This window comes from Synchiropus splendidus, chromosome 17, assembly GCF_027744825.2.
Source record: "Synchiropus splendidus isolate RoL2022-P1 chromosome 17, RoL_Sspl_1.0, whole genome shotgun sequence".
NCBI classification, from domain to species: Eukaryota; Metazoa; Chordata; class Actinopteri; order Syngnathiformes; family Callionymidae; genus Synchiropus; species Synchiropus splendidus.
Genome location: NC_071350.1, coordinates 10961243 through 10987341, shown reverse-complemented (window position 1 = coordinate 10987341; position 26099 = coordinate 10961243). Strand labels below are relative to the sequence as shown.

Genomic DNA, 26099 nt, shown 5'->3' with positions numbered 1-26099 from the left:
CATAGGGAGTTTGAAGAAGTTACTACAAGCTGGGGCTGCAACGACTTATCGATTAGTCGCCAACCGCTGAGACTATGAAACTATTCAAACAAGTTACGAAACAGCACTTAACACGACGTAAGTGTTCATGATTTATAAAAACTACTATCAGACAATCGGGGTGTTTGGTTGCTGACAGGTTGACTACGTGTTAAGACAATTGTGTTGTTTTTTGAAGATAACTAGTGTTAACCATAATTTATTTTCACTTTTCCATTTAGTAATGACTATTTACAACAATAAATAAATAAATAAATACCTCACAAATGATAAACCCTAGCATAGTGTACCTGTCACTCCACAGAAGAAGCTTGCTATTGAATTGCTACTGGCCGATAACTGACCGATATTAAAGCTTGTGTTTATGCTTCTGACTAGGTTACTTCAGTCAGCAAATAACCGATCCTCATCGATACTACATGTCTTTTTGAATTTGCATCTACGCAGCTGAGATGACGATACACAATTGTTCACACGCAAAACTCACCCAAATAGGGTTCAAGGTTACGTACACTTGGACACAAACCAAATTAAAAGAACAGTGACCAACTTTAATGTGCGCAAAGCTTATTATTTCTGTAGACATTTTTTTAGACTCCAGCAAGATGGCTGTCACCAGGCTTTTCGCTAGCAGCGCGTCTGGGCATCTGCAAAACATGAGAAAATGGACGCCCGATTCTCGACCGCAGCTTGGCCGCCAGATCATGCCGGTTTTTGCCGGCATCTGGTGACCAAGCTGCGGTCGAGAATCGGGCGTCCATTTTCAGATGTTTTGCAGACACCCTCCTAGCTAAAAGCCTGGGTGTCGCAGAGGGAGGAGCTTAGCGAAGCTTTCTTCTCTAATGTGGGTCTTGGAAAATAAAGCATACTGTACTCAAGTAATACATTTTGAAATAGTGGTTTATTCTTAGCAAGTTCTATATGGCTTTAAACTGAAATCAGAACATAAGAACCATAAATAGCTATGACTAAAACCAGTTTGAAACCTCCACTTTTAACGTGGTAAATGGCAGGCGTTGAAAATAAACACATTTTGGGTCAATACTGGTCTTGATCAGAAAGATGTCGGTCACTGCACGTGAAAAAGAACCCAGCTCATCATGAAGATGGCAGTACATGATACATGGAGGGAGCGATAAGGAGACGGATGGAAACTGGGGCAGGCTGATTAGTTCGGGTGCATTCAGAGCGGCAACATCCAAAAACAAAAACAAGCGTTCATTAGCAAGAGTGTAAGTGAGACTCTGTGTAGGAACACGTCAGAATCTTCCTGTTTATCTGAACCATTGTAGCTCATTACTGGCGACGCGTGAACAAGATTATCGAGATCAAACGTACAGGAAGTGCACTTCTACGCCACTTTTTTCACCCCATTTCTCTGCAGCTTGCTGACTTCATAATCCCCCGACAAAAGGCTCCACATCATATTTAAACGCTTGCTCTCAGGGTCTGTTCATTCACGCGCAGACACCAGGCGGGTCGGGCTTCAGAGACGCAGCATCTGCGGGAACCAGCCGAAGCGGCGTCCGTGTCGCCCCTGCGGGCAGGTGGAGACGGCGACGCAGCTCGTGCCCTCTACGATGGCGGCGGGACGGAGCAGATGTGCGCCGCTACTGTACAGACGCCTCAGCCGCCATCACATCCTAATGGTGCGTTCGCCTCGGCTTGTAAATAGGCCTGACTGCTCTCATCTCACTGCCTTTCGTTTCAAATATTTATCCGCGAGCTGGTGAGCTAAATCGGCTCTGACAGTGAGACTGTTATTTAAGGTCGCAGACAGGCAGCTGAGCAAAAGGGAGAGAGCAAGAAGAGAGGAAGAAGAAGGGAGAGGAGGGGGGGAGAGGGCGAAAACAGTATCCATCCTTTGCTGGTGTTACAGAATTCATTTCCATGTGTTCATATTCTGTCATGGCGTATTTTTCCTCGGCGCGTCCATGCTGCGGCCTCACATCACCAGACGGGAGAAAAATAACAAAAACCCTTCCATAAATACAGTTCTGGAGGCGAACAGAATTCATTTCATGTTGACCTGAATTATTTTACCCAGCTGAGCAAGTAGCAACGTAGCCGGGCACGAACAGCGTAATCCACCCCCATCACATATCCCCAAATAAAGCTTTTTACTTACTGTAAGAACTATTTGTCCAAGATAATCCCTGTTTTCAAGCCAGCCAGTCCTCCCTTCTTCTTTTTTTTCATAAAAGCAGAGCAGTGTTTTTCACTGAAGCTAGTCGGGCGCTCAAATTTATCACAGAGAAAGGATTGTCTGTGTAAAAAATATGTTTTGTAAAAACCTTTTTGGCACTCAGACTATTGTGTAGCCTGTGGCCCAGGTCTACCCCCTCTGTATATATAAATATACAGCATATAAAGTCAATTAGCAATTACATAAACATATTTTCTGCCACGACTTAAATGCATCACCAGTAATATTATGATTAAAAATCTGCATTTTCTCATATTATATTATTGTTCCCAGGAGTAATTCTTTTTTTCTATTCAAACGTTATCTTCTATTAAATATTACAATATAATATTATAATAATACTACAGATAAACGTCTGAATCTACTTCTGCTCATCTTTACTTTTCGGACTGTTGTTTAGTTTTCTCATACATAATTATACTTTTTTACACATATACTGAAACATAACAGGAATATTAAAGATAATTACAATAATTTTTCATAAAAAAAAAAAGTCCATCCTATACTGTGTGTACTGTGTTTTACTGACAAAATTATTATTATCTACACTTGTTCTATCAATTTCTCTTTGACTGATATTCAGGCTTAAAATGAAAGTTGCCTGGTCCTCACAAGGATTTTCATGTCATTGATTTTGGAATGTCCTCTTAGCAGGGTGATGCATTAATAACAGTACAATTTATCTTTTCATTTTCGATACATGCCCCATGAGAATTTTTTTTCCCCGACTTGGTATTGAAAAAGAATTTATACAGGTATTTTGTAAATCATGTGTCAACAGTTTCATATATATATATATATATATATATATATATGCACTTTATTTTAATTCCCAATATTTCTATACCGTCTCTAAAGAAACAGACTATAGTATAAAAGACTATTAACATACATAAATAAATTAAACAAAATTGTGTCCATTTAAAAGTGGATCTTAACGTTCTTAATGTTTCATGTAGGTGAGTTTATTTCATTTGGGAGGCACGTGAGTCCAGGATGTTTTCACTGACCTGTGTGTGAGCGGAGGTGGCGCTTGAGTGCAGTATGGCTCGGGAAGGTCCTGTTGCACTCGCTGCATATGTAGCTGCGCACGCCGGCGTGGACCTCCATGTGCTGCTGCAGAGCCGTTTGGGTCTGGAAGCGCTTCCCGCAGAGCAGGCAGAAGATGGCCATGTCGGAGCCTGGAGATGGAAAAACAATGGCGTTTAGGCAGGAAGCAGTAATGTCGCCAGTTGGATTCACCTTTATGACGGTCGAGGTCACTAGTACAACCACCTTGCATACAGTTCATGTCTACCTGGTCTGACTCCGGACTATTATCAATAACACTCATAAAATGTGTAAAAGGAAATGGGAACCACAGAAGTAATAAAAAGAAAAACTCCACCGATTTGACAAGATATAAAATATATGTAAATTAATATAAAATATCTGAAATTATAAGACACAAAAACATACAATATTGTCAGAAACTGATGATTTATTTAGTTAAAAAAATTGCTCGTAAAAATACCAAACAAAAGAAAAAAAATTTTTTAGATCTATACATGCTTTTGAATTATTAGAATTAAATTCTTCTTCTTCTTCAACAGTTTCATGGCAAACAGAACCGATTCAAAAACAATTCCAATACTGACAATACAGTTTCATCAGTCATCCATTTTAGATGTAGTAAAAAATATAATTATAGTAATAATTGCAGTGATAAGTCTATTAAATTGTCAATCTATTTTGAAAAAAAAAAGACTTCCTGCAAAAGGACAATAAGTAACATAATGCTTTTTAAAAAGTTTTTTTTATAAAACTATGTTTTATTACTTGTATTATTACAGGTTTATAGCATTAGGAAAAATGATATTAATGAAGTTTCTGCACGTCTAGTTCACCTGTTGCTATGCAGCGTAGGTGGCCGTTGGCTGTTAACATCGCAGCTCGTGTTAGTACACGGATCCCGCAGCAGTAAACGCCTCATCCCTCTCATTATACTTAAACTACAGGACTGCGATAACTGCTACACACTCAGGAACATTAGAGTTCACAAACTGTGTCCTCGGAGGCTTAAGAAAACTATATTTATGGGATTAAAGGTGCTCACAAAGCTCAGTGTGACTGCGTAGACAGATAAAGATCTCCAATGCAATGCTTCAATCGAATCTTGACTTCGGCAGCATTTTTCTCCAGCAGAGATAAGAGCACACCAACGAAAGGAAAAAAAAAAAAAAAAAAAAATCACAACAGAGAAACAGACACACACAAAGTGGCACGCTCCCGTGAACACACTCCCTTCACACTTTTTCAATTACCAGGCTGGAGAAAACTCAGGGGAAGGACTGAGTGTTTGGAGCTCAGTTTCTATTTCATCAGTCAATAACACATCTTTGGGGTAAAGCTGACACTAATTTAAAAATCTATGAAGAGCAGCCCGCCTCATGTTCATAACCACTGGAGGAGGAGGGGGGGTGGTGGTGGTGGAGTGAGGGAGGGGGTTCCGCGACAGCTTCCACGCCAGATCAATCACCGTCTTTCCAGCGCTCGGCTCACCAAAGAAGCAAGGACGCACCACGGAAGATACAGAGAAGCTGCTGGAGATTTGGTTGGCTGAAGATGATGACGGAGAAACCAAGTGGGGGGAAAAAAGAACTCATTTCAGAGGAGAGAAATAAGTATCGACAAACCTTCGTCTTCGAGCTGCGGAGCCGTGTTTAAATCTCTCTTCGTGGAGATGCAGATTCAACTCTTCACTCAGATCAAATTCACCAGCGTATTGATAGTTTTTCATAAATGCTGATCATAGCGGACTCAGTCAAATGAATTGGTAACTATTGTCAGGGCCCAATGTTCAATTACATTCACTATATGATATGCAATTTGGCCTCCTCATGTAAGTGAAAATAAATGTCTTAATCTTAACTCGACAAAACAACAAACACTCGCACAGGAACAAATAAATATATAATAAATATAAATATATAATACATGTTTTTGCAAACCAATTTATTTTATATATATATATATATGTATGTATGTATGTATGTATGTATGACAGATACTTATTTGTTTATATAAGTTTTATTAAGTTTTATAAGTTATTTGATGACAAAACAAACAAAATTATTTATTTGTTCCGGAGAACAAAATAGCAATATATAATACATGTTTTTGCAAACCAATTTAATATATATATATATATATATATATATATATATATATATATATATATATATATATGAGACAGATACTTATTTGTTTATATACGTTTTATAAAGTTATTTGATGACAAAATAAACAAAATTATTTATTTGTTCTGGAGAACAAAATAGCAATATATAATACATGTTTATGCAAACCAATTTATTTTGTCATCTTAGAATGACAAAATAAGTATCTGTCATATATATATATATATATATATATATATATATATATATATATATATACTGTATACATATTAGGGGTGGGATTCGATAAAAAAAAATAATCTAAGTAATCAATCTCAATTAATCGCAGTTTAACAGCAGAAGAATATTTGCCACAAGAAGCCACATTTTTCAATTTGAATGAATTTGGTATATTACTGAATCAAATGATGGACCCATACATACATTTAAACAAAAAAATTATTATTCTTATTTTGCATCAGTTTGACAATAGCACAATAAATGTTAAATATTCAAGTTTTTATATCACCTTATTTAAACTAAAGCTCTTCTAATGTAGTTTTATAAGAATTTCTATTTATAATGTAAAAAAAATAAATTATATATATATATATATATATATATATATATATATACACACACACACTTTCTATCTACTTTGTTTGCTTGTTGCTGCTCAACTTCCCACTAACACACCAGCTGTAGTAAATTACAGAGTTGGTGAAAAAAAAAAAGCCTCTCAGTCACAATGATGTTCATGATTGTACAAGAAGGTTTCCCCATTTTATCTGCTCCAGTTTACGTTTTCAAATGATTTTCAAAGCGCCACAGCTCCTTCCTACAATTAGTGGTTTGCCTTGTACTTTTCTCATCTGCGCCTCCCTCTGCTCGATGAAGAGACTATTGACGGGGGTCGATTTCTCCTGGAATCCCATTAGGACCGAGGTACTTAAGTGGCTTTGACTGACAAGAATGTCTTCTATTCACTCCAATTCTCTGTCTCGCTCTTTCTCTTTGTCTCCGCTCCGTCGCCCCGCCTCATTGTGAATGTCGAGCTGCAGGTACACGCGGCGAGACTGCAGTGAAATAACTGTTGTTTTTTGCCAAAGGATGCGGCGTAAGAATAACCATAGGAGGGAAGGCGGGGCTAGAATTTTGGAGGGGGGGACTGAAACTTCCAAAAGAATAATTAGCAGGGGGGGAAAGGGTTTTGGAATGTAAAAGGTTAGCTGACCTCTGACCTCAGGGTCTGGGCATGGGTGTGGACATGCCTGAAATATAAAACCAAGACACTGGAACGTGCACACAGGCTATTGGTTGTGAAATAAACTGATGCACCACATGAAACAGGCTTTGAAGTCGCTGCAGTGACACTGACCAGCCGGTCTGGGGGTGAACCAAAATCTAAAACAGCCCCAAAGCAAAATGCTGCTGCACAGGAAGTGAAAATCCTCGAGCATTTATTCATACTCTGGAACCAGCAAACAAGAAAACCAGCAAATTAAATATTGGATTTCCAATCCATGTTACTGCCAGAGAGGGCTGAGGCAGGCGCGCAGCGAAAATCACTCCGTGAGGTTCGGAAAATGCCCCAAACATGAGGACTCGACCGAAGTGGAAAAAAAAATGGACAGAAACTCTCATTTTTAAACTACAAAATAAACAACGGCACATTGTCTCAGCAAGCGAGACACATCATTAAAATTCTCAGTGTCAAACCTCCTCACAGAGGGGCGTCAACTGTTGCAGTGCACAATGGACACAAGTAGTTGAGTGACCTTTAATAGACTGGTAAGAAAAAGTAGGTTATAAACCCCCCCCAGATATTGATGCATCTGACACTGCACTCTGCCTCTTTTAAAGACTAAATCAGAATCCGAAAAATGTTTATTGATCAGTGACGTATAAAAGAAACTGAAAATGTTGCAGGTTCCAGTGCTACCACTACTACTAATGATAATAACAATAATAATAATGATGATGATAATAATGATAATAATAGTTCATAATGATGATGCTCAGCAGAATAAGTTACAATAAAATGTGAAAAAAATAGGTACTGGTGTTGAATTGATGGTGTCATTTCACTTTGTGAAATAAATAAATACATAAATGGACAGTAGTATTCCAACAGGAATAGCCTCTGTGTTGTGTTTCTCTTTAATTCGATTTAAATAAAATCCTGTTTTTTGGATATAAAATAATCAATATTTAAGACTTTTTATTTCATGAAAGATAACTAGTGCGAAATATGAAATACACTATTATTTCTTTACCAAAGGGTGAATTATTTATTACTGTTTTTTAAATGGCAAGTACTTATGTTCTTGGTATTTTTTCCATGAAATATTTTCATAGATTCAATATAAACTTCTTTGTAACTTGCTGCAAAATATTGTAGAATGGAGGTAAGACAAGTGAGGCGCTAATGTCTAAGTTGCTAAACTGTTTTAAGGATGCTATACAGGAAGTGGATTTACTGGCATTAGCTTTCAGCGTGTTTTTTTTTGGCCAGATATTTAATTTGACACGAACACGTCCTAATATCCTCCCGTCATTAAAACAAATCTACAGCCAATGAATGTGGTGCCAGCTTAATCTCAAGCTTGGCACAAACAAGTTGTTCCCATCTCTTAATAATGACATGTTTTACAAGGACTTGAATCAGGCGTATAAAAGAAATGAAATCCAGAAGAAAACACCATAAAAAGCAACAGCTGGAATTTCGAAGGGAGGCCACACTGAAGCGCAGTGCTCCCTCTGATCAGACTCAGGCAGAATTAAGTGGTACAGACTTTCCAGTCGGTGTGTTTGTGTCGTAGCAAGGTGACTAAGGGTGTTGTCAGCCCCTGATAGATGAATAGAACTGTGAAGAGATAAAACAGGTGGGAGAAAAGTAGTTGACCCAGGAGGTCCATTACAGTGTAAAATTGAGTCGGCACAAAGTGACACGCTGAAGGAAGAGCTGCGAGTGTGGAGAAAGGGCTCAGACTCTCAGGCCTGTTTTAGGAATAATTTACCTCCCCTAACCAGCTTTTCTCACTTTCCCTCGGCATCTATTTATAAAGGCTGGCGCAGTTTGTGGCTGCAGCAGTGCGGGCAGTTTTTTAATGGTCCGGCAGCAGCGAGGACTGCTGTTATTTAAGACGTGGCTGGACACAGCTCGGTAATAGAGCCCAAAAGAGAGGAGAAATAGTTGACGGAATGAGGTGGTTTTTCTTTCTCGAGTGTCGGCCCAAACATACACAGCTCGGCCATAAGATTATCACCATCTGTCTTCCGACTGAAGGGCTGGTGGGATGTTTCTTCTTGTCAACACTGGTCAATACCTGTCAACAATAGCCGGCGGCAACGGAAAAAAAGGGAACCGGAGGCATGTGTTTTTAAGGAAAACCGCTATTTTGATTTAGCAACGTCACATCTGGAATGTCCAGTGGTTTTCCTTCCATCAAGGTATAAAGTTCAGTTACCCGGATCAGACGGACAAAAGGGTTATGGATAAATGCATCACTCTTGCATGATCCTTTGATCTGAGGAGACTTTTTCAGAAAAATAAACCTCGATATAAAAGGTTTTTCACGCCCTTCAAAGGTGTCTAACTCGAGGCTGGGGGGCTGAATCTGGGCTGCCGCTTTGTTCCCCGATGCCGGCGACAGCTATTCTCATTTAGCTTCAAATGATATTCATTAAAATTTCCAGCACTTGTTGCGCAAACACGAGATAGTTCGGAATTCATTTCAAGAAAGACTGGCCAACGTTGGCGACGGCGTGTTAAATTTAGCGTCCACGGAAAAACCACTGTGAAATGGAGAGCCCTCAACTTAAACTGTCGTCAATTTCCTGACTTTGACACCCTTGCAATCGAGCGTACAGCTGCTCCATTTAACATCATGATTAAAAACCTATGAAAAATCCGACAAAGGCGCGTGCTAAAAACACTCGTGGGTGACGTCAAGCGGATTTGTCATGGCTGGTTGCTCATTATATACAGCAAACTCTGAAAGAACGCCTGAAGAAAAACTAAAAAAGGGGGACATTTTTAGATGACTGAGTGCAGCATGGAAGCAGCGAGTGTTTTGTAACTCGACTGAGACGCTTCCAAGAGAACACACTGTATGTTCCCTTCATCCGCCCGGAACACTTGCGGCGTTCGGTCTGTGGGCCAGACAGTTAAACACGTCCTGTATGTGGCCTGCAATGCAGCACGCCGAAACAGAGGACCTGGCAGAGTTAATGAGGCAGTGAGCAGCGGGACCTGAGCGCGAGGTGTTCAATCACAAGCCATTACTGCAGCCCTCAACCTTTCACACTGCTCGCTCTTGTCAATAACAATCTATAGCACACCACAGTTTATCAACAGCGGGGCCAGAATACAGTGTCCTAAACCATCGCAGCGGACGCGGAGCCAACAAGAGGAGCAAGGTCACCGAGTTGTCCGAGCTGTAAAATTTTAGTGTTTACTTCATCATGTTCATGGTTTTATGGATGAGCATTCGATTGCCACCGGTAAACAAAGTCGCTGTCGCTTCGATTAACAAGGTTTGAGGAGGGTTCTATAAAGGCTATTAGGTGAACATCAATACGACACTCTTCGACTTTAAATCAAAATACGCAGCAACGTGTGGTTAAAAAATAGGTCCGGACACTTTTCAAAGGCAACTCCATGCTCCGGCAATGGATGAGGGCAAGTGAGTCAGGATTCATGGGTGCGACTTTTCTGGTGTTTATGGTTGAGGACACAATCCAATAGCTACAAACTACATGGGTTAGAAATGTCGTGCTACGAAATGTTGACCCCATTCGGACGCTGGCTTGCACCCAGAGAGGGTGTGTCAACATGTACCTCAGTGCATCTTGCGGGAGGTACATTTGATTCTAGTGAAATTTGGAGAGGGTTTTTGGCTTGCTAGCTACAGGTCAAGACCTGATGATCAGCTCCTCTATGTCTGGTTCCCACATACAGTCCAAGGTGGATACAGGAGCCCAAATGACCCAAGGTTAAGTCATGAGTGAAGGTAGGACGGAGCACCATGGGCCTGTTCCAAAAGGCAAAGCTCGCCTCCTACTGTATAGTCTAGTACTGAAGAGCAAGGTGTCTCAACTATTGCTTGAGAAGCTTTCCACAAGCGAGGACTGTAGAAGGATCCCGAGGAAAGACCCACTGACTAGTGATGGGCTGGTGAGGCTTCATGAAACAGTGTCCACTTTTGCAGAGTCCACAAGATGGCACTTTCAGCTCTAAAATTGTTGACTTTAAACTGCAAACCAAGACCGCCACCTTCTGAGCCCTAAAATGTGGATACCGTTTCATGAAGCTTCACCAACACATCACGACCCGACCTCAGATAGAACTGCATCGATATTGACTACAATGTGATTTCAATACGCTCACCCAAAAACTGAAGCTTCCTTCAGTTGCTTTACCTCCATTATCAACAAACATTAGCATGTCGCCAAGCTGAAAAGGTTGCAAAGCAGCCGTAACCTTGCTTCACCTTTCCCACAACAAACATAAGATATAGAGCCCTGAATGGACGTGAAAAGGTCAAACTCTTCAGGTTTCTTTGCTGCAACACCTGCAAACTTCTACGGAAGAGGAATTTCATCAATTAAACTAGCTTGTTTTTTATTCCTCGGCCTGAGCAACCATGCTAGTAATGATAAACCATTAGCATAATCTAGATTTGCTATTGAAACTGAAGGCGTGTCATTAAATCAAAGCATGGAAGACACTTTTGGAAATTTTGACTTCATTTCATACGATTATCCGATCCCGAAGTTTCATGTATTCATTGGTTCAGAAAACTACTGAAGCACTATTGTAACTCACTCGAGTCTGAACAGTTATTTGTGACGCAGTTGAAGTATCTGGACTCTCGAGTGTTTAAGCAGATTCAAGAATTCATAACCCAAATGTGGCAGGTTTATTTAAAGGTGCAGACGTCTGAGAATCATTTCTTTCGCCTTGTAACTGGCCTGGTGGAGAACAAGGGAAGATAGTACTTGTGTTCTATTAAAGAAGTGACAGTAGTGCATTCAGTTCATGAAAATATAATGTCATTAAATACGTTTGAGGCTTTAATTCACAAGCCAGATATAAATGTAGAAAGGATCTCTATTCAGCACATCAAAAGAAAAATAAACCTCTTTTACTGGATATGGATCCGCAAAAAGAAAAGTCATTTTACAACTCGAGTGTCCTGCGCTATTCCTCTTTTCATCCATCTTTTAATGCACTCAAGTATCAAGTAAAAAAAAAAAAAAACCACGATTTTTGAGACTACTCCACAAAAGAAAACCTCTTAAAACCCAAGTTTTTGGAGGTTCATTGCTTGAAAGCCAGAGTGGAGATGAGTCACGCGTCTTTGCTGAAAATGCTGTTTACTTTACTCAAGGTTGCTACCAATGAGTCCACCCTGCATTCACTCGCTGAAAGGAAAGCGGCACGTGGGGAGGAAATTGAGGGACATAGATTATGTTCATTTAGCTTAACACAATGGCAGTGAGAAAACAGTTCATTAAATGAAGCAATACAGCAACATATTTTTCATGCTTGACTGTTGAATTGTCGGACAGACTGCAAAATAATAACCAGCTCACCTTGGACTGCTAGTTTTTGATGCATTTTTCATCTTAAATAAGAATATTCTGTAGCACATATATACTAAGGGTGGGGCAGTATTAAAAAGATAATCAATCACAATGAATTTTATTTTAATATTTTGATACCAGAATGATCAAATTCAAGCTTTTATACTTAAACATAATAATAATAACATCCACTAGTGCATTCTCATTTTGTCTCCTTCATCGTGGATGTTTTGGTTAAGACGTCACACAGTAAAGCTGCAACTGTAAATACAAATTGATGTCTTAAAATCCCTGCCATAATATATACAATTTGAAACGTAAGGTCAGGGATTTGAAAAATGGAACCGCCATCTTGGATGCCTCATGAGTGAGTGGACGTGCAACTGGGAGGAGGCCCTGGGGCAGACCAAGGTTTCTGGGGAGACTGTACTTTAACTACTGGCCCTGAAGCCGTGAGCTGAATAAAAAAAATAATACGTTAGTTACTTTATTTAAAACATCAAAGACAATTAAAATAAAAAAAAAAAAACATCGCAATCTAGAGGACATTAAATTGCTTCACAACATTAAATAAAAAAGTAGCAATTATTAAACTAAAACTAATAAAACTTGAGATAAAACGCAATGAAATGCAAAGAAGTTATTCTACAAAACACGTTTATATGACTGAACCCGGATCAGCAGAACCCTTTCTCATAGGAAAAAACGCAACACGTCTTCCAGTGCGTTGTGGTGGCTGCGGCACGTTTTGGCGGTGGAGTGATAACTCACATCCGACTCGCAGCCGTGCTGACATTGTAAGATGGACTGCTCCCAGCTAGATTAATGCCACCAGATGCCAGGCGAGATGCCATATTAATTACCCAGAGATAATGTCAGCACAACCATATGGCAGCTCAACTGGCCATTTAGTTGACAGGCAGAGATCTTTATGGAGCCGCATATTTCCTGCTCGCCGCACTCCTCCTCTCAGTGTCACGACAGTATGACACAATTTACTGTCACCGTGCAACTAAGGGCTGGAACTAGTTTTCACATAACTCCGTCTTGGTCCGTCAATATGAGCTTCAATAGTACGTTCATCATAAGGCTAAAGACCCCAACATACCTGAGGAATTGAATAAGAGCGAGCTTCACGTCATGGCAAAATTATTTTACACACAAGAAGTGAAGTACAATTACCCAATTTTTCAACATTTACTGATGCATTCCATTTAGAAAAAAATCCAATAGCAATTCTATTCAAGCTAAGGTACAAAAACACTGTTCTCCCTCCTGTCATCTGGCAGATGGTTCCATAGCATCTGATGCAGAGCCACCAGATTCAGGAACAGTTTCATTCCTGGTGCTGTCAGGTTGTGTTGGACTGGAATAGCTGCAGTACTGTTTATTTGTTTATATTTAGAATATATTTTTGTATTTATTTTATTATCACTATTTTATTATTGTTATTATTTATTTATTTATTTTTGTTAGTATTTATCTGATATTTATTTATTTTGGACATATAGTTTTTGGAAACCTGAAGCCTCTGACCGAAATTTCGTTGCCATAATACAGTGATATGTTTTGTGCAATGACAATAAAGAAAGTCTATGCCTAAGTCTAAGTCTAAAAACACTTGAAGGTATTAATTTTAAAAAGCATTTATCACATAATAAACAATTGAATTTGGACATGATTTTTTTTATGCGATTGCCAGCTAAACAAAGAAATATAAATACTAAAAATAAATATTCAGTATTAATTGATATACATTTAATTCCATACATTAAAAAGCTTTTATTTTATTATTAATTAAACTATAATTTATCCTTTAAAAACAGGTGACTTTTTGTTTAAAACAGTATTTATTTTATTGATGTCAAACTTTGCAGTTGCGTTCATGGTACTTGTTATTTCCAAACATTTTTACATGTGTCGAATTTAACTCCTTTCCTTTTTTAAAAATTAGTTTGCTAATAATAACGGACACATATTTTCTGAGTAATGACAACATCAGAATGGTTTAAAAAAAATCCACATTTAATAAATTAATTGTGGTATTTACTGCAAATCACATTCACTCTTTTGGTTTAAAAAAGTAAAATATTTGATTTTTATAAACAAAAATAACTGAATAAAAATACCTGCTTCTGCGATACAAAAGCGCCACATAGTTTTCTTCGTGCTATATATATATTAAAGTGTAATGAAGAGGCGTGTGTCCCTTCTCCTGCTGCGATTAGCTTGACACCATTTGAGACACAAATCTTATTGAATCCGAGAGCCCAAACTGCCATGTTTACTACCCTGACATACAGTGCCTACACTTGCCTCGTGGAATTACCCAGCAATTTAAAAACACGGGGATACAAATATAATGGCGGCAATAAAACAGCGGGCAGTAATATCTGTCTGCCTAACGTCTGTAAATGTGCATGTGCGGAGGCCTTTTTAAAAGGTCTTAAACACACATTACACACGCTGGAGAATCTGTTGTGGATGTAAATTCCTGGCGGCGCTGGGATTTATTTACCACCAAGTGTTTGTTTTGCCTCCACTGTAACCATCATAAACTGCGGATTACTGTCAACGTGAGAAAGAGCCGTGGAGCTCTTTGGTGGGATTTACGGAGGCACCTCGACGCCACGCTGGTGTGGACACGCTCCCCCACCTTTACCAGCGCCCTGACATCCCTTCCTCGTCCACCTCCAGCCCCCTCCCCTCCCTCCAATCCCCACAAATCCGATTTAATCAGACAAGTTGTGCAGTGTGGCTGGGAGTAAGAAAAAGGATAATTAGTAAACAGAGCAGCCACTCGCCAGGCTTCATTGGCATTCGCACCGGGTTACTGTGTCGCATTTAAAATGCAGTCTGATGAAGTCTACAGAATCAAACCATTTGTTACTCCTATTGAGGAGGCTCCGGGCTACTGGCAATTAAATTGGAATTAGCGCTGGGGAATGAGATACGGCGGATTCATACCAAGGAGCGGAGGGGAAACCGAGAGGGCTCCTGGACTGGGCTGTACAGTGGGGCAGCTTGTTTACGCGCTCCTTATTGTGTGTGTTACCTGTGCTCAACGTCAAAAACAAGCCTGAAATGGATTCAAAACTAAGACTCACCAACATTTTGATGCTAAAACTATGATCCCAGAGCACAAACTTCCAAGCCACTGCTCAAGCATTCAAAACTCAAACTTTATTAATATGTCGGAAACCTATACTTAAACATTGAGTTTAAGAAAAATACAAATATTTTTGAAATAGTTTCGACCAAATGTCATTTTAAAACAGCAAATACACACGTCATTCTATTTCATTATTATATTTTTATTGTTCTGTTGTCTGTCTCAACTGTGTTGACGCTTTGTGTTTCATGTTACTATGCTGCCAACAAGAAAAGAATGGACCCAATGTACTGTAAAATAATACTGCACACCATCAGACATGTAGTTTTCTGGACTGAAACACAGTATATGACTAGTGTGACATGAAATATTCTGCAGTAGACAAGAAAAAGCCCTTATTTTCAATCAAGAATTAGTCAACGTTGAACACATATTTAGAACTCGGCATTTGAGAGACCCTTTTTGTAAAGTGACTCGCGATACCTGCATTGAACTGTAGGCTAAAAACCACCAATATAGCTTCTCACTATATTTAGAAATCCAAATGTATTTTTCATGTCATACAGCCATACAAGAAACAGCTGTTTTGTGAGTATATGTAATGTGTATTTCTTGCTGTATGAACTCAGACGCATGTATAGATGCAGCGTATTCAATGAGACAAAGAGATGCCATTTGCTCTGCCACAGTTGACTGGGCACAGAGGAGTCCGGCACTGAGAGAGGAGCGGTCTGATGGCGGAGGAAGGAAAAGCGAGGACACAGGGATGAATGAACGGAGGAGAAGAGGGAGAGATAGAGGGGAGAGGAAGAGGGAAGGTGGAAGCAAATAAATGAGGTGGAAATGAGAGCCAGCAGCTTCAATGGACAGTCTGGCTGACCATCACTAGAATTAAGAGTTTAAAAAATATGAGTTATTGATTTTAGAGCTCTTTTTTTACTTTTTACAATGTATTACGATCCATTAATAAATTCCACCGTAGCCACAAGATTGTCTTAAAATTCAATCATTTTGCTATGAAATGAATATAAAATGACAGAGAGGAGCCCAAACTGCGGCCTGGGGGCCACATGTGACCCTTCTGCAACAGCCTTGGACCTAGAGCTCAATGAGGGAAGAAAAAAATACAACTGGAAACTCGTTCTTCATACCATTTTGACATTTTTAAATAGGTCAATTCTGTTTTGATTTCTTCTTTTTCACCACATTGCGAGATTTGGAATTGTTGTAATAAACAGGATTTCATGCTAGGAATTTCTACATGAGTGGAAACATAATGTCCTTGGTTATGATCCAAGATTTCACTCCCACCCCTGAAAATTATGTGGACTTTCAGACGATGAAAAAAAATGCGTGTCTTGACCGTGTTTTTTTTTTTGCAATTTCTTTCTGGAAATGTATCTTTTCCCAACCCTATATTCCCAGTTCAGACTCAATAGTTGACACTTGCTAACCAGTCAACTCACCATGAATGGGAATCAGCGATGGAAAATATTCAGTCATGAATGTGAGATCATTGTGTGGCAGGTCAAGAACACTGGGCAGGTTGTTTCAAGTGTGAAAAAAAGAGCTGAGCCAAAAGGCAAAGCTCTCACTATACAGGCTTATCTCTGCTCAAACACTTTGTGTCCAGACAAAGGGTCAAACCACTGCTCCACACAGAGAGGTCAGTAACTGAGGAAGCCCCGGGGCAGACCCAGGACATGCTGGAGAGACTGTGTTCCTCAGTTGAACTGGAAAGACCTAAGTACTCCCTCAGAAGAACTGGAGCTGGATCCAGGTTGAGGGATGTTTGGGCCGAACACGTCTATTGTTTTCATCTCTAGGCATAGTTTTAGACGACTGCTTGAAAATTATTTTCAATAAATTCAATTCAAGTCAGGCAATTCTTCGGGGTGAAATCGGATCAAAAATAACATAGTGTTGGGTGGTAATCAGGTAAACAAATACATGTGAATTGAATTAACAACACAGCCGAGCTTTAGTTCCCTGAGATAACCCCCGAAACCTCTCAGTAAAATGTTCCATTAGAGGGGAATAAATGCAAGCGAAATGATTATTATTATAAATTGTGTGCTGCTGCGTGGTTTCTCCACTCAAATGCTTCATTCTCAAGGTTAAATACAAAGATGTTGTGCGAGTGGAGTCCATTAAGACCAATGAAAATAAATGACAACCCCCCACAGCGGGGGGTTCGAGTACCCCACAGAGAAATCCGTGCACTCGGGCCATGTGTGTATGTTGTGATTTGTGCACATAAAATGCTCAGTTGTGTGTGTATATCACATAAAGCACCATGTTTGAGTGCAGCCCTTTTTTCCCCCCAAAGTCGCTCTAAACAAGAAATGGAGACATTTTCGCTCTAAATATATCAGGGAGTCTGCTGGCTGATGTAAATCCCTGTCACCAAGATTAATAAATAAGAACATAAAAAAACACTCTGATCTTCGTCTGGAATTTCGGCGCGGAGAACAGCGACGCTCTCGCAAAAAAACTGCTCCGACGCACATGAATAATGAAGCATGTACATTGAGAAAAGGATTTGAGGCTTTGATAGTTGGAGGTCTCAGAGGGAGAGGATTGAAAACTCTATAGATACATTTTAAAAAAGCTCTAAAAGTTGTCTTGGAAAAAGTGGTGACAAAAATACGACGGACACTGGAGGGAGCATAAACAGACACAGGAAGAGGAAGCGGGACTATTTTGAAACGTGTTGAATGCGTCACCTTAAATGAGGCTTGTTGTTTACTGTCCCTGCGCAGGTTCATTACGAGAACATGTTCTTTCCTGTCTTTAAAGCCGCCGTCCACTTTTGTCCGTTTTTCTTTAATCTCTGATCATGAGTCGAGTTGTTTTGACGCCTCAGCACTACAAGACTTTTGGGGGATGGCACTGTGAAGCGTACACCAAAACGCTGTGATACAGACAAGTGAGTAAAAACTATATAAAAACACACTAGTTATGTTACACCACAAACAAAATAACAAGTGTTACAATAAGTATATTTTGAAGTGGATTTTACTGTTATGAGTCTTTTTTTCTCTCTCGCAAATTCCTCTTAATAAAAGGTCAAAACACTGCCAGATGAGTAGAAAATTGTGTATTTATTGGACATTCAATAACTAAAAATCTATGACAGGAAATGGCTGCCAAGCTAACTTTAGCATGGTGTCATCATTGTCCAGATAGACCATTGTCTTTTAGAATCTCCACTTGCCTTGTGAGTCAAATGTTCTAGTGCATTTTAAAATACTATTCAACACAACATTGAGCCAACTATGTATTTAAAACTTGCAGGCCACATGAAATACCTATGTGGGATGGAGTTAGCCCCCGGACCTTAAGTTTGCCACTCCAGCAGATGATGCTGTAAACAGTCCCTACTGTATGTTTTGTATTTCTCTAGTTTGGGTTAAACACTACATGTTGAGAAGTGTGAACACGCCTCCGCTGCTCGTCCAGCGGTGGAATTCCAAAACTTTCTTCCCAAGATTTACTTTTTCACTGACCATCTGGACAGTGAGGGCCAACAATGTAAAAGAGAGGGCGGGGAGGGGCCACAGACCCACATTAGTCACAGGCTCTTTGGTCCTTCGACCCAATGACACACACACATAAAGACCAGATGACCCCGGCACCCCCTCCCCGAAGCACTGACATCGTCTTTCCTGCTGGACAAAAGGCTTTTCGCACCTCAACACTACTGTCCCACCGCAACTCGGCACATCTCTTCCGACGCAGACTTGCCGGACAGGATGGGAGCCTAGTTTTGTTTTCTCAGACGGCTAGGGGAAAGGAGGGGGCGGCACAAAACCAGGGTGACGGGCGTCTGGGATCGGGAGGTTATCTGATCTGATGTGTATAAGTTTAAAAAAAAAAAGAAGTGGGGTAAGCATAACCAAAAGGCTGCAGCGGAATAAAGGCGACAAAAGCGCTAGCATGCTTCTCTTGATAGTTCCCGGCAGCTTAATGTAGTTAACGTGGCTCTTTTGTTGGCAGAGTACAGGAGTGGAGGTCAGTGGGAGAAATCAAAGCGCGACAAGAGTCCATTGTTGAGGAGGTTTGTGTTTAACACACATCCAGCTCTTCTCAAAAGCAGCAGTTCCGAGAGTAAAGTGGCGAACAGGTGAGGATCCTCACCTTCATGTGGTGCTGCGTTCAGGGTCGGTGCAACACAGCTGCGACTAAGTGCGCGGCAACAGAAGAAGAGAGCACTTTTAATTCCACTTGTTTTGTATTTTTCTACCGTTTTAAGTCTGAATTATTGGTTACTTTGAGTCGATGAAGCCATAATAATAAAATGTATCAAGGTAAAATATTTATTTAGAATGAATGATGATCTCTTAGAGGTGGAATTCCAAATCTAGTTCATGTATTTGACTACATATGTCCACAGCTCGCAAACACAAGACGACTCACCTTGTAGCCAAACTTGAATGTTGTGGCTAAAAACACTGCAAACATTGCAGAGGCAGATTCAATGTTGCATCATCAACATGTCTATTTACATCCACCAGATGTAAAGATTTATCATCACTATGTGAATAAATATTAACAAGATGAGAGATGTCAAGAAGCAATAAAATAAAATAAAATACAATAAAATAAAATACTTATGTTTGAGTCTAAACAATATTTTTTTTACCCAGCGACCCGGGTTAAAAAACATTTCAGACTTAACATATTCATTTTAAGCAATAAATAACAGGTAAACATAATTGATGCATTAATAAATATATTCGAAGACTGGGTTGCATTAAAAAGTAGAATTTAGTTAAGTCCCACCCCTAAAAACAAAACAAATAAATAAGACATTTTTACAGTATTTTCACATTTTTCAACATAACAAATAAGAAACAAAAAGATAACTAAATACATATGTTATACATACATCATATATTCATATTAGTCTCAGAGAAAATGTAGAAAAAAAAATCATAGATGAACTATTATATAGTTATTTTTAATCAAACCTGGTGTCACTGTTGCATACAAACCCCGGTAATATTTAAATAAATGATCTAAAACAGGATTTAGGAGGAGAACTGCTTCTTTTTCAATCACTCTTTCCTGCATGATGGTGTTGACAGTATGGTACCAGCAATGTAACTAACATAAATGTCAATGGAAATTCATGTCAATGGAAGTGGTATGAATGACACAAACATTCATTTGCTCACTCCTAGTCAAAGAGGGTTCCATTACTGTGTAACAGAGAAGAAAAGACGATCGTACAAACATTAAAACGTGATGCATTTAACACAGTCAACATCGAGTTAACGGTTCATATTATGAAAGAATGACGCCGACATGCTCTCAGTGAGTGCCATTTATGAGCCATTTAAATGTAATATATGAAATGAAATTCATTTGTTTGATGCAGTTTTACGTTGATGCCAAGAGCAAATAGGAGATACAGTCGCCTCAAGTGGATTAAAAGCCGCTCAGCAAACAGCATTAATTGAATGCAACAAAAGGGGCAGTGACCTTGGAGCACAACTCTGAGTGGTCGACTCGACTTTGTGGGTTTGATGAAAAGCTTTTATTTATAGATCACCTGTGTGTCGATCAAACCGCATCGACGGGGAAACAGCAGCCACCAGAGAGCAGAAAACAAAGTGTGTGTGTGTGTGTGTGTCAGAGAGAGAGAGAGAGTGTGTGCTTTCTGAAGAACTAATACAGTGGTGAGCCTCAGTCTCTCTTAATTCCATTTAAAGGGGAAATTGATTTGGAGGCTAGTAGAGGGCGAAATTCAATCTAGTTTGCTTTTATTTTTCCCATTTTGTGGAAAACACAGATCAGAGGTAGAGCAATAACAGAAGCGAAGACAGCAGGGGGCAGGAGCATAAATATTAACACAGAATTAAGAAATCGCAGCAGGTGTGTCAAAATATGCAAATACAGAAGGTGGGTTTGGGGGGAAAAGGATGTGGGAACAGGGTGTGAGATGGGGCCACATATTAACTGAAACATGAATGAAATGATGGTAATATACAACAGACCATGAATAAACATGAGTGGGGAGCGAGAGGAAATCAGAGTGCTTTACCAGGACACAAAGGGTCAGTTTGGAGCACGAGCCGATAACATTTCAGTTATCACATCAATTATATGTTCTATTCATAAATGGAAAATATAGAATAAAAAGTAGTACAAATTTGTATTTTAATAGGTTATAAAGTTATGAAAAGCATTATTCTTTTGTTGCTTCCATTATGCAGCCATTTATTTCTTAGTAAAGTTAGTGGAAATGTTTTCCAAGTATTTTGTGACGTATTCATTATGAAACATCATTTGAGTCACTTATTTTAAACAAGGAACTAAAACAGTTTCCGGATTAATACTGTGTAAATGCAAGAACAAGAATAGAGTTGGAAAAATATTCTTAGTAAATGTAAACGTTCAAAATGGATTATTCATAACTAAAAATACAAAAAAAGGGAAATCAAAGTTGAGCATCAAAATAAATAGATATTTCAAACAAAGTTGGAATATTTGGACATAAAATTATTCTGACGAAAAGAAAGGGAAGAAAACACCTGAACTAAAATAGCTCAAATGAAAAAATAAAGTTCACTTGGATCCATCAATTCACATTAAATTCAAGCTCAACACCTTTGCTAAATATCGTAGTCAGCAATATTAATGGTACTCTCTGTCTTTATCATTAAGGTAGCTGCCATACGGCAACACAAAGTTAACTTGTCGAACAGAACATTTTAAAGAGAGAGAGTTGGTTACACACTTTATTATGGGGACATTTAAATATCATCTTTCTGAACAACATGAAAGTGGAGCTGACCTAGAACACAGAGTGCTTCTTTTATTATAATCTCATCTTGAACGCTTTGATTTATTTATTTATCTTTTGGGTTTCTCATATCATCAGTTGCACTTTATGTTCTCTTGCCGCAGCGACCTACTTTCCACATCACAATACACATATTGATTCGCTTCACTTTATCGTCCTGGGAGAGTGTTGCGTCACCGCACATGCTATAATTAAAAATCCTTCCAAAAAAAAAAAAAAAAAAAAAAGTAACAGCGAAGGCTGTTGTATAATTCAGTTCTAGTCAGTCACTTCCAATTTAGGCGAGCATGAAATGGACGCTCATTACCAGGAAGATGGCGAGCAAACGGGGACACGTGCATCTGAAATGTGGCTCTGAATTAAACCCCGTCTTCATCTTGTCAGAAATATCACAGAGCCACTTGCGAGGCGCAGCCATTATTCCCAGACTAGCGCAGCGGAGAGTTCTTCACTCCCTAAAAATAGACTAGAATCAAAGTGGCTGTTAGCAACCACCTGTACGTGCACACCTGTGGCGTCCAAAATGGAGCCCATCAAACGGCAGGAACTCTCCAAGACAAGTCCAATCATATTTATAGCCGCCTCTTTATTAAATAAAGATTTTTAAGATGGCTGGTTGGATGTTGATTAAAGTGGGAAGAAATGAAATTGTTACTGAAAGCTTCAATCTGAGGAGCAGAGGAACCCTGCTGGGCCAGATTGCCTAAAAATGCAGACGATAGCTTTTGCAGGAATCGGCCTTAATACAAGGCAGAGATGAGACGGAGATAATCTTAAAAGAAAAGAAAAGAAAAAGGAGGGAGTTGAGGCCCGCTCCGGTCAGCAGGGGGGGCTCTACTGTCTCAGGCTCACTGGTTTCCAGTTGTGAACACCAGGACTGGTTGGAGTCCTCACATGACCTTTCGCTGGAGCGGTTCACAGGAGTTTGCCAGCAGTGGAAAAAGCTTCTTACAAGGTATATGGTGAGACTTAACAGCCTCTATGTCCACCGCCGAGACACTTAATGGCTCAGAAGTGAGATTAGAGCACAAGTTTAGTGGGTCAGGTGTTTGCTCGGGGTCACCGAGGGTGAGTGCAGTTTAAGTGACATTCCGATGTGTGAATGATCCCGGTCAGTTTAACACAAAAGCAAACACAAAGCAAGGCCAAGTATTGTCTCTAAAACACTGCAGTAATAACATGACCATAATTTAACCAAGAGAAGACTGCTATAAATGGTGCACATATTTGGATTAAATAAAAAAATTACATTCATAAAATTCAGTTAAAGACTGTAAATTGTGATTTGTTCATTATGTAACATGAAGAATTTGTCAAAAAAGAGAATTTTAATGAATCAATGAATATGTTTTTTTGGTCATTGAAGTGAGCAAAACACATTGATTTCCAACTACAGTGACTCACCATGTATCATTTCCTTTTATAAATGGAGAGTACACTTGCTACAAGCCTAAACTTAGAATCAGAGTTGGCAATACTTGCATCAGTAACTGTGATTTCATTCACAATATTCTCCTTCTTGGTTTTAAACCGCCCTGAAGACTCAATTGCATTTGTTTTTTCATGCATAGTCATCTGTCAAATCTACTGTTGTGATGCACAGTACAAGGGACAACAAGGTCTGCATCAGAAGACAACACTAAACTAGTTTAAAGTTGTCTTTGTAAAGTGACTTTTTGGTTTAATCACCCACTTCTCAGACTCTTTTAAGAACATTCGACGCGTCGTTCGCTCCATCTTGTCCTTCTAAACCAATGCAGAGGACTCCAAAATCCTTCTCTTGCAGCTGACATTTCGACGGCGACTTTATCTTTTACCTCTTGAAGCAGAAAGATTCCTTGATTAGCTGGTTTCATTCCTCCTTCATTATCATTAGCAATCATTAAGGATGCTAATGAGAGACAGTGGGAACGTCTTTTTAATATAAGCCACGTTACAAGTTCAGCTACCAGAGGAAACTTAAAAAAATATGTGTCGCGTTTACGTTTTGGCGCCTTTGAGATAAACTGAATTTAAAGAAAAATGGCTCTACACAGTGTAGCTTAGCTTCAGTTTGGGTGGTGGCTGTTGTACGCAATCCAAGATGGCTGCCACCAACGTACACAGGAAGCCGAAGATTTGAACGAAACAAAACGTTCCACAAATTTCCTTTTTCACTGTTGACTATCTACTCGTAAACACATATTATTCAAGACAGCAGCTTGTCAACATCGCTTCTTTTCGGACTTCGATAGCTGGAACGTACCAAACTCGGCTGTGATGCTATTATCGGCTCCTGACTTCGCACTTCCGAAGTAACTGGATGACAGTACTGAGCATTATCCCAACGTTATATACATTCTTAGCTCATGCTAACAGTAGAGCAGGTGTTGATAGAAGTATCAATCCTGGGTAGAACAGCAGCAGCAAAAGAGGCAATAGGAGTAGGAGTAGTAAAGAAGTATTATATTCATCATAAAGACAACTGTCTTTAGTATTTTTGTCGCTGGTTCGTACAAACAAATTCCCGTTACGGGTCACGACACAGATGAAGACCTGAGTCGCATGTATCTATTCTAAATAGCAAGGCTTGAATTCAACATTTAAAGTCTCTAACAAAAAAGCTCAACTTTCTCTTTTATATTTTCTCCTCCTACCCTCCCTTTTTTTGAGCCTGTTTAGGATTCCTGGCCTTTCACCTAACCCCAGGCCTTTCTGGGAGGCTTGTGGGAGGAGGGGGGAGAGTAGCTGTTGCTTGTGGTGATGGGGGTTTATGTGTAATCCAGGTCCTGTGACCACAAAGGCTTTGGCCCCTGAGGGCCAAGGACCGGCCACATTTTCGGAATTGCAACGTTATCCCTCAGCAAACCTCTTGGACGGACTACATATCAAAGGATTAGAAGGGTGATCTGGAGGTTTGAGGAGACCCCAGACACTACTCCTGTTCCGTTTCACAGTCCGGACGCGATCTTGTAAATCCATATTTTGCCGTCTGCCTAAACTGTTCACGGGGTTAATTGGATTTTTCTTATTTGATGCAACCGGGTGAAATATAAAGCGTAAGAAGTTTACGATGGAGCTCGGAAGTTGCCGTGCCAAACGCCCCCCCCAAAAACACCAACATTATGTTCTCGACGCTCCAGTTCAACAAGTTCTACATCAATCTATTAGCAAGAGTAATTGCAGCGTGGCATCATTACAAGTGACATATAATTTAAAGCATTCAGATGCTGATATCTGGCTGCTGCGCGCTGCTAATTGCTTGCTTAACTAATCCATTAAGGAGTGTTTCTACAACAGCTTGCATGCTCCATTATCATTAGTTTTATTCCGAGAAACCCTCTTTCACCACGGCCTGGCCCTGAGCTCCTTTAAACCTAAAGAATTTGCTTTTTTTTTTTTTTTTTAAAGAGCAACTTCAGACGATGGAGAGAAGTGAAGCGAAAGAGAGAATAGCTTTAATTGACGCCTCCTCCATTTTCCCAGGGTGAGGACGAGAGGTGGGGGGGGGCGAGATGTGACACTGGTCTCCTGGTGTTCCGACTGTACAAAAGGAAGCAGATTTGCAGAAGAGCTGACCCCTAACCTCTAAAGCTGCAGAAAGGGCCCTTGGTGGCCCCCAAAAAACAGCCAATCAATCACCGTCCAGAGCCTGTTGCTCGGCCGGACTGTAAAAGGAGACCGCAGCCGGACAAGAGCACCCCGACCCCCCACCCCCTCCAACACATTCCACAATGGACACCAGTGGACAGGAGGTGGGGGGTTGGCAAATACAAACTTGTATTTATATTATCCACCTCCGCTCTGCTCTAATCCCACCACAAGTCACGGAGTGTCATGGATGAAGACTAGCAGCGATATTTCAAGCCGATAGACGTGTTATGACAGCAAATTCCCTCAGAGCCCATGAGGAATCTGGTTATTGATAAAAGTGAAATCATTTTTAACAGTCAACAACTTCCACTTTGTGTTGGGGAGCTTTCATTTCCAAAGCTTTTTCCGGAACACTGACCTCTGTTACACGGAACCCCAACATTTTTCTGAATTTAATTTGATCAAATGTATTTTTCTATTCTGAAACCGCAATTGAGTTAACCTCCGATCATCACAGTTGAAAACCAAAGCTGCCGTATCATAACAAACCATTAAAAACCGAGCTTTAACACGACTCAGACTCTCACTTCCCGACAGCTCATATTGCAA

At 39.8% G+C, this 26099-nt stretch overlaps 1 protein-coding gene across 1 annotated transcript in view; it reads right to left on the bottom strand.

Moving 5' to 3' along the window:
• The window catches only part of zbtb16a (zinc finger and BTB domain containing 16a), a 130288-nt gene that overhangs the window by 16740 nt on the left and 87449 nt on the right, over window positions 1–26099 (bottom strand). Inside the window, exon 5 of the mRNA XM_053847349.1 lies at window positions 3256–3426. Coding sequence (XP_053703324.1) covers window positions 3256–3426 — 171 coding nt within the window. The remainder of the gene's footprint in view (window positions 1–3255; window positions 3427–26099) is intronic.